Raw genomic sequence first — 10,213 nt, 5'->3', positions numbered from 1 at the left:
GTCACCCTCCAAGATATTAGAACACAGATGAAATTATCTTGCAATTAGTCATGTCTGTCTGACAGATTTCTTTCTAAGGGAAATTGTGTAGAGATTTTATTTTAAGCCTCAAAGATTTTGATGAAAGAAGGAGGAAAAAAAAAAAGAGAGAACTGCAGTTTTTGCTACAGGAAGACAGGTGGCGTAAGCACGCAACGCTAAAAAAAAAATGCATAAAGTGATTATTTTCTGTCGGATTCTTTGAAAAAGCTCGCTCGTACTGGGGTTCGTGGCCGAGCCTGGTGACGTCAGTGTGGCAGTGCGGAGTCGGCTCCGCGCTCCCTATAAGCCGGGAGCTGTCCGGGTGCTGAAACGGCCCGAGACGCTCACCCAGCCGACCTGGAGGGAGGAACATGCTCTGCACCTTCTCTGCCATAGAGAAAAGAGGTAGGCTGCGTTTCTCTTCGGTTTACTGGAAAGTTCTAAATTGCGTACTCTTCTTTCAGTTCTTAGCTGAGACGAAAAAGATAATTTTGGCGAGCTTATACCAATAGAATAACGTAGTAGCAACCTGCTGCTCTTCAGCCAGTATAAGTCTATTATATTTGTGTCTATATGATTGAATCTGTGATGTGTATTACTTGCTATTCGATATTTATGAAGAAGAACGATATTTAGATAACCATATGTGAAAAGGGTGAAAAAGTTAAAGATTTAAGTGTTAATACGTCTATTAATGTAAAGTTAATCAAGCCTAATATTTTGTTTCTTCCCTTAATGCATTGCTTCTTCCCTTAATGCAAAATCAGAGATATAATTTATATGCTTAATATTCTTAACAGTAGGTTTCCAGTGATTCAAAGGCTGCTGAATACATTAGTCATAGAGGCTTCCAGTTTTGGAACTATTTTTTCCTTTGCTATTTACCTTAAAAGAGCTCTACATTAACTAACTATATAAAATTATTACCCAGGATGATGTGTTTTGAAAAGGTTTCTGCCATTCTCTCCTAATTTTAGTTCCAGGGAGAGAGAGCTTAGAATGGCCATCCACACAGGTTTCTTTCTTCTTTTAAGGTGAAATATTAGCTTGGGGTATATGTTGAATGTGACCCTGAGTTACAGAGAGAAGATAATTCTAAATACATAATGAAAACACTAATTTATGTATAAATTAATGTTGTAGTTACTATGATGTGATTGATAATTACTTTTTAAAAGATTTTGATTGAGAGAGTGGTTTTTTTTTGCTTTTATTTGGTATTCTGACTAGTTAAACAGATCCAATTGGGTATATCTACATGTGTCAATGGTCTGGTGACAATATGCCTCTCTAATTTTAGTAGGAATGATATTTTAACTTAAGAGGTTTTTATAATAGCTACTGAGGAGAAATGATGATCCTATGATTTGCATTTCGGAAAACTAGATTTGAAATCAAATCTTGAGTAAGATGTTAGAACAGTTGAAACTAGAGCTGCTACCAGGGAAAGAAATTTTTGAGTCTTTAAGATAATAACTGTATCATTCACACTGAGCCTGAATAAATGACCACTTGTTAGGCTGTGGTTTTATCAACTACAGTCAATATTCTGCTCTAACTTTACAGCAAAATCTAATTCAAAGGTGATGATTTGGAAGATGCTAATATAACCCATGTGTTAGGAATACGTCAAGATAGCAGTGTCAAAGAAAATAAGTTCAATAAGGATTTTAAATTACTATTTCAAATGCCAATGTTGAAAATTGATTACTAAAGCTAAGTTAATTCTACAATAATACAAAGAATATATAAATAAATTTCATTTAAACCTAAGAGTTTTATGGATAAAATCACTTGTAGCAAACTTTTATTTGTGGTAAATGTTTTGGAAAGGTTCTGTGACATGATTTCAGATATTTTTGTTTTCAGTAAGCTAAGTAATCTGGTTATTAGGAATTATTCTAATAGAAATATATATCTTTGCTAAAGAATATTCTAAAACTACAACTATTTTTAAGCTCTAAAACTGAAAACATTAATCATCAATATGGTTTAGTGAACAATGATATTCCTACAAGTTATAGTTAACAAAATGTTGTATCTACTTAAGTTTATATATCACAAAACCATGGTCTGTAAAGATAGGTACAAAGTTGTAAACTTATTTTGCAAGAATTTTATTTACAACAAAATTGTTTATATTAAAATAGCCCTTTCATTGTTAACAATGTCAAATACAAAACATGTAAAAACTAATCTTGGTAATTCATATGTGAGGTTTTAAAGCCTTGGAGGAAAAAAATGAATGAAGATTTTTTTAAGTAGGAAGAATTCAATACTTGGTCTGTGTTTATCTAAATTGGGAATTACATAGTGGTTATTTTAAGCTTTTCTAACAGTATGAGTCACTTAAGATTTCACAGGTCCATGTAAAAATAGACACAGACAGAAGACAAACTGAATCTGAACACTCACAAGTTTAGAAATAGACTAGTTCAGTAAACTTATGTTCTTTCAGTAGCATCTGTTATTATTTACTACACACTCATAAAACCTGATGAGAAATATAATCATAATTGCATCCTGCAAGAAAATCATAATGAAATTATTAGAAAAAACACAAAGCAGAGAGATTTTAAAATAGTTTGTTATTTTAGCATGCCTATAAAAGAAACTTTATTGGTTTAACTTTCTAGTTGAAACCAGAGAAGACCGTGTTCTGGGGTTTTTAACTGATAATTTAGCTTGATGTAAGAAGGAGAACAGACTATTTCTGAAAGACATACATGAGGAGGACTCATCTTCAAGGTACTCAGTCTGATTGATTCTGTTATGTTATATTGCATCTTCATACATAGTAATAACACTATGGCTGTGTTTCTAAAACAAAACTAGATGGATAATTCTGGAAGGAAAACCACATATATTTTGACACAACCTTAAGGACATAATTGTGTATGTTATGCATGTTTTATGACAAATTATTTTGCCAGAGACTGTAATAGAACATTGTATGAGAGAATTACAAATCATGCTTTTTGCTTTTACTAAGAAGCAGCAACAAGAACTAAAAATCAAACTACAACTTACATAAATGAAAAAACAAATTTGGGAAGCTTGATGGCAATATCTTTGTGATTGTTTTAACCAAGAAAATGCTATGCAAGTTGGATACAAATAAGTAGCATTTCTGATAAAGATTCTGGTGGTTAGTTTGTGAGTAAATGTCATGTTGTAAATATTTTAAAGAATTATCCTAAGTGTAATGTGAAATTATCTCCTCCCCTCCTCCCCCTTAATAGTCTACTTATTCTGCTGTGTAGTGTCTTATATTCTGTTTGATTTGTGTTAACTCATGCTTTCCATGTTTTAAGGAAATCTCTAAGACATGGCAGAAGCTAAGACCCACCTAGTTGGAGCAGCCCTGTCTCTTATCCATTTAATCGTCTTCATCTCTGGAGCCGAAGCAGCTTCATTTCAGCGTAACCAGCTGCTTCAGAAAGAACCAGACCGCAGACTGGAAAATGTCCAAAGATTCCCCAGTCCTGAAATGATCAAAGCTTTGGAGTACATAGAAAAACTCCGTCAACAAGCTCACAAAGAAGAAAGCAGCCCAGACTACAATCCCTACCAAGGGATCTCGGTTTCCCTTCCACAAAAAGAAAATGGAGAGGAAAGCCACCTGGCAGAGAGTTCAAGAGATTCACTGAGTGAAGATGAGTGGATGAGGATAATACTTGAAGCTCTGAGACAGGCTGAAAATGAGGCTCAGTCTGCACCAAAAGAGAGCAAATCTTATGCCTTGAATTCAGAAAAGAGCTTTCCAGGGGACCTGATTGACGACTATGAGACACAACAGTGGCCAGGGAGAAAGCTCAAGCACATGCAGTTCCCACCCATGTATGAGGAGAATTTCAGGGACAACCCCTTCAAGCGCACAAATGAAATTATAGAAGAGCAGTATACCCCTCAAAGTCTTGCTACCCTGGAGTCGGTCTTCCAAGAGTTGGGAAAACTGACCAGACCAAACAGCCAGAAACGTGAGAGGGTTGATGAGGATCAGAAACTCTATGCAGATGATGAAGATGATGTCTACAAGGCCAACAACATTGCTTATGAAGACGTGGTTGGCGGAGAAGATTGGAACCCAGTGGAGGAGAAAGCAGAGAGCCAAACCCAGGAAGAAGTGAGAGACAGCAAAGAGAATATGGAGAGAAATGAACAGATTAATGAAGAAATGAAACGTTCAGGTCAGTTGGGCCTGCAGGAAGAAGATCTCCAGAAAGAGAGTAAGGACCAAGTCTCAGATGATGTCTCCAAAGTCATCGCCTATTTGAAAAGGTTAGTGAGTGCTGCAGGAGCGGAGAGGTCTCAGAATGGGCAGAATGGAGAACGAGCAGCTAGGCTTTTTGAAAAACCACTTGATTCTCAGTCTATTTATCAGCTCATTGAAATCTCCAGGAATTTACAGATACCCCCTGAAGATTTGATTGATATGCTCAAGACTGGAGAGAAGCCAGGTGGACCAGTGGAGCCAGCACAGGAGGCTGACCTTCCTGTTGACCTAGATGACATCTCAGAGGTTGACCTACAGCATCCAGACCTGCTCCCAAACAAGATTCTCGCCAAGAGTGGGTACCCCAAAGCCCCTGGTCATGCCGTGACAGAAGCCTTACCAGATGGGCTCAGTGTTGAGGATATTTTAAATCTTTTAGAGATGGAGAGTACAGCAAGTCAGAAACCTCCATATTTTCCTAATCATTATAACCGAGAGAAGGTTCCCCTGAGGCTCCCCTATAGCCCTGGAAGATCCAGAGTGAACCAGCTTCCCAAGGCTGCCTGGGTGCCAGAGGCTGAAGACAAAGTGGCTTATGAAAACCTGAATGATAAGGATCAGGAATTAGGAGAGTACTTGGCCAGGATGCTAGTGAAATACCCTGAGATCATTAATTCAAACCAAGTGAAGCGAGTGCCCAGTCCAGTCTCATCTGAAGATGATCTCCCGGAAGAGGAGCAGCTTGAGCAGGCCATCAAAGAGCACCTGAGCCAGGGCAGCTCTCAGGAGACTGACCAGCTGGCACAGGGGAGCAGAAGGTTCCCTGCGGGGCCCCTGAAGAATGATGATACTCCAAACAGACAGTACTTGGATGAAGACCTGCTGATAAAAGTGCTGGAGTATCTTAACCAAGAAAAGGCAGAGAAAGGGAGGGAGCACATTGCCAAGAGAGCTATGGAAAATATGTAAGCAGTTCTTATTAATTGCCCCACTTTCACTCCTCCCTCTCCATGCGAACCCCAACATTACTCTTTACTGTGTTGACTCCTATCCTGTGAACCTGTAATATCCTTAACTGATGTGCAGGTAGACAGTTCCAGATTGCTGGGGAGTCTGCTTCACCTGCTCTGAGCTGTTCTCTTGTGTATGGATATGTGTAAATGTTGTGACCCTTGGATTAAAAAAATTCTGTCCTCTATTCAAGAAAGATATCTATGATAGTGTTTAATAGTATATCTAATGGCTGTGGCATTGTTGATGCTCACCTATGATAAATACTGTCCTATAATTCTCTTGAAAGTTTTTAATATTCATTGAATTATTTTGTTACTGTCTGTAGTGTTTTGTGGAGTACTGGAGCAAAAACAATAAAGCATTATAAATATATAGTTTTATTTATAAGGCATTTTCTATTGTGTGTTTTATTGTTGATTAATTAATAAATGTTATTTCTGGATACCTCTGGACTCTTCATTCTGGAAAGCCAGAGACAATGACCAACGAGCCAAAGAGAGAACTGTCACCTTCACAGGTGAACCAGGTGAGAACTAATGAATTTAAGATGTGCTCATATTATCTGGAGATACAGTGGGTGCCTCTAGCACCCACTATGTATGCTTCCCATGAATTTTCTCATACACAAGATTTGTGGAGTAAGACTTTTGGTGACATATGTATATCTTTTGGCCTTGATTTGTGTAAATAAAAGACATCTAAATCTTCCATACACATAACTAATGTTAAGGCAAGACCACAACAAAAGATAAAAACCCAGCAAGATACAAAAGAAAAGAAAGATTTATCTACTGTTTTCTTATTATCTATCTTGAGCTGGAGGGAGGTGAAAGGGGAAGGGAATGAAACAAAGAATTAAGGTGTGTTACATACATACATTAACTCCATGTGATGAATGGAATCATTATATATTGCAAACATATTAATAAAAAAAACTTTTTTAAAAGGCTGTGTACACAGAAATCAGAAATGATTGCAGACTTGGAAACAACCTGACTATTCCCAGATCTCTTTGGTCCCCAGAAGATAGGGGCTCTGCCAAAGAACCCCCCAAACTGATTGTTAAGTAAGTAAATGGGCATAGTCACACTAGGAACAGAAGGGTTATCCTTTCACCTGCTCTGGAGGCGAGGTGGGGCATCCTTTTAAAATGCACATCACTATGATGTAATTATGAATACACTAACATATCAACAGGGAATCCATAGCAACAACAAAACCAACAGCAGCAAGAAAATATATAGAGCAAAGCAATAAATGTCATAAACAAGGAAATAAGTAACAGTTATGTGTTAGGTACTTAAGATATACCAGGTGCTATATCAAACTCTTTATGTACTTTACCTTGGTTAGTTCCTACTATATCATTGTCAAGGGTTTCTCCCCATTTCCCTTTCTCTGCCTTCTGCCTTTTACATCTGAAAAGTTAAATAACTTTCCCCAAACCATCTAGAATTATGAGCTTCCCAAATATTATAATTAATCATTTCACTACACTTCCTGCATGGGATGTGCCCTTTCAGTTGTGAGATGTGACCCTGGAGATGGAATGATGGGGCAGCATGGATCAGTTCCAGAGGAGGGTGTGTGTGTGTGTGTGTGTGTGTGTGTGTGTGTCCACAGATCCCCAAACTGTCAAACGGTAGTAAGAGGTCCTGGATCCTTGGTGAAAGCACTGAATACAGGTTTTAAAAAACTTTCTTCCAACTCGTTTCTGTTCAATTATCATATGATTTTGTGGAAATCTGGAATCTGAATGTGCAAGGGAAGTAAGAGATGATCAACTGTACAGTAGTTCTAGTACATGGCCTTTAATCTCAAGCACTTTCAAGAAAGTAGCTCCTATTTCACAAGGCGGTGAACATTACGGACATTATGGGTCTCTTCCTTACAGGAAAGGTTTTGAAAATTTCCCTGTTAACCCCTTAGAGAGCCCTCTGAAGTCCAGGTTATTGAGTCCTTGGAAACTCAGAGGCATGTGATAAGCTGCCACTGTTTCACAGGTGCTTGGTGGTGGAGAGGGATGTTAACCTGTAACTAATCATAATTCTCATATATGTGCCTGGTGCTTTTCCACGCATGGAGGTATATATAGGAGGTCAATCAAGAAACAAATTGGATTTCAAGTGGGGAGATTTAGGACATGTATGAGGCACGAACTTAGGGAATGCATTTGTACACCATGCTTTGCTTGTGTCCATCTCCACTACTTGCCCACTGTATACACTCTGCAGTGTGCTTTGCCCAGCGGTAAGTCATTCCTCAGATCCAAAGTCAACCGTGTGACCACTCCTGTGCTACCCTAAACAGAATTAATCACCAGAATAAGAATGTGGGATGTGCGTCTTCTGGCAGATTCTTGCCTTCACTGCCATGTTTATAGACATTCCACTGAGAGGGCAGGGAAAGAGAGCAAGCTACCTGACAGACACAGCCAGGGAGCAGCAGGCTGGCATTTGTACACAGACAGACAGAATGCAGACCCTGCATTTCCTCTGCACCACGCTGGTGCTTTCTTAAAGCCTTGGACCTGCAGTTCCATCTCCATGGTTCTCTAATGGGGACATTTTGGGTACCAGGACTGGCACTTTGGGAGATATTTTCATTTAAAATACATATACTTTGGCCTCCCCACGTATCAGTCAGAAAGCGCCTTTGCTTTTTGTAGTACCAGCGTATCTCCAGCTGTTGACTCATCAGATCTACTTACTTCTGATACAAATCTGTTTTTACAAAAACAAGTATGCTAATGTGTTGCTCCCCAGCTTAAGAAATGGAGCTATGAACAATTCAATAATGTGGATCAAAACATCAGCTGAAACTGAGGCTTCATCACGAACCCTAAGAGCGGAGGGCTTCTGCAGGCTGCCATGGGTAAGAGAAAGGAACTGACTGCACTAAACTGCCCTCACGCCTTTGCAGGGGCCCCCCTAATCAGACAGGAACTAAGTCACCTGCATGCTCAGAGCAAGACTCTGTCCACCAGGCCTTCTGCTCCACACTCTCGGGCGCTCTGCCTATGTGTCCTGCCTGTGAGTAGGACTGATCTGATCGTTGCCGTCCCTAACCTTCCACATTCCAACCTTTATAAGCTCTGTATTTGATTTTCCTCAACGCTAACTCCTGCTCTTTCCCATGCTCCACAGCCTTTAAAAAACGTGTTCTTTGATACTCGAGGTCAATCACAAGCAAAATACCCTGCACCTACCACGTCTGTGACTGCTGTCTTAACTTCTTCCTCAGAGGGAAACCCACCCCTCCTCCAAGTGGCTTCTTCCATTGCAGCCCTCTTCCTTTTTTTTCCTTCTTGCCAGTTAAAGTCCATTTTTATTCTCCTTTCTACAGGACTGTAACTCTGAATCTTACGACATCACCCGTGATCCCTCGCTGTGGTCATCTGCTGTCTGTCACTTCCCTTCATTCATGAAGACTGAGGCTCGTGTTCACTGTCACGCTTTCCCACCCTGCTTCTGCCTGCACACTCACTGACTACAAAATCCATGAACGTGATCTTTCCAATAATCACTGATTCCATCTTCTATCAATGCCTCTCTTACACTAGAGTTTTTCTATATTGATGATTGCAACCTATCTTAAAACTCAACTCCTAATATTTTATCCTAGCATTCAGGTAATGTGTTTCCAGGGTTCTTCCTCTAGAATTTCAATTTCAAACAACTTTCACTCAACTAAAACAGTAATCCATTTAACACCTTTCTATTTTTCCCATCTCTTATTCTTTCTACTCATTTTGTCAAGAATAACTTTTGTAGTCAGACACTTCATAGTAATCACTTTCTTGAAAACATTCTTAATCCTTCTGTTATGTTTCCTCTGTGTGTGTGTGTGTTTTGCTAAATTACAATTTAAGTCCAGTTCTCCACTCATGCATTCCTTTTTTTTTTATCATTGAAAATAGCAGGAGCAAGACACAAACACAGTGACATGTTTCACTTTAAATTTATGCTCAGGGTCCTTAAGTAGCCTACACTGCTGTCCTAGAATCCTCATATATCTCTATTCCTTTCTGTCTCTTACTCCTGAGACAACAATATATTATCTCTTTGTGAAAATATTCAGCACTGCATCTACAAGCCACATTTTAAGGTAATTTTCTAGCTTGCTTCTTCACTGAAGCAACCCAAGGAGACAGTCTACGTAGGCCCTTCTCATTGTAACCTGCCTACGTGTATCAGTGGGGTTCTTTCTTCCTCCTGCTTTTTGCTTTTGCTGTTTTGTGTGGTTCATCTGTGCACCTGCAGTTATTAACCCTTTCCCTCCTGCACTGGGCTCTGCCCTCTGTCACCTAGGCACTTTGTTTCAGAAATTCTCCTTCTCTTCTTTGTACCCACTTTTCCTCTCTACAGAATCATTTTGAACAGCTTGGAGTTCAGATCATGGAAGATGTCTGGTTCCTTCCTACCTCACTGACTACTGTTTTTAAGTTTTGTTTGCTATTTCTCCTTATCTTCCCAGCTCGTAACAGTGCAATTGTTATTCTGTTTTTTCTATCTGTAGTCACTTTTTTACATGATTCCATCTAAGCTCATGGTTTTAATGACAACTATTGACCACCAACTTTTAAATCTCTGTGTGTAGCTCAGGTTTCTGTGAACTCCAGACTTAGAAATTCAACTGTCTAGATGACTTCTGCATTTGAGTGTTAAGAAGGCATCTTGAATGCAACATGGCTGTAGAAAAAACTTGATTTTCCTCCTAGACAAAGTTCCAGGTCTTCTCACAGACTTTTTTTTTTTAAATCTCAGGCAAAATCCTAAATTTTGTCATTTATTAATTTAATCACTGCCTGTTATTTGTTTTGCAATCCACTCATGAACTTGATAGGCAATATTATTACAGCTTCAAGACATATCTGCATTTTCCAACTATGTCCTCTGTCACCACTCTGCTGTAATTGGTGGCTGTCTCCTACTTGGGTTGGAATAGCTTTCTACTGGTTTC

General features: G+C 39.0%; 1 protein-coding gene across 2 annotated transcripts; it reads left to right on the top strand.

Annotated features, from left to right (window-relative positions):
- The first annotated feature begins 226 nt into the window (after positions 1-226).
- Positions 227-5,638, top strand: Scg2 (secretogranin II). Of its 2 annotated transcripts, XM_063245954.1 has the most exons (3): positions 231-426; positions 2,658-2,769; positions 3,336-5,638. In XM_063245954.1, the coding sequence occupies exon 3, from the start codon at positions 3,350-3,352 to the stop codon at positions 5,204-5,206; it is 1,857 nt and encodes a 618-aa protein (XP_063102024.1). In that variant the 5' UTR covers positions 231-426; positions 2,658-2,769; positions 3,336-3,349; the 3' UTR covers positions 5,207-5,638. The 2 variants fall into 2 exon arrangements, with proteins under 2 accessions (XP_023418289.2, XP_063102024.1); XM_023562521.2 differs by lacking the exon at positions 2,658-2,769 and having other exon boundaries at positions 227-426.
- Positions 5,639-10,213: the final 4,575 nt, after the last annotated feature.

Source organism: Cavia porcellus, unplaced genomic scaffold, assembly GCF_034190915.1.
Source record: "Cavia porcellus strain 051 isolate PalLab524CR breed Dunkin Hartley unplaced genomic scaffold, mCavPor4.1 scaffold_1, whole genome shotgun sequence".
In the NCBI taxonomy this organism is placed as follows: Eukaryota; Metazoa; Chordata; class Mammalia; order Rodentia; family Caviidae; genus Cavia; species Cavia porcellus.
The sequence above is the reverse complement of the archived record's forward strand: the minus strand, read 5'-3'. Positions and strand labels throughout refer to the sequence as shown.

Excerpts from the sequence above, each read along its gene's own strand:
- Scg2 (XM_023562521.2), top strand. The coding sequence starts at position 3,350 with ATGGCAGAAGCTAAGACCCACCTAGTTGGAGCAGCCCTGTCTCTTATC.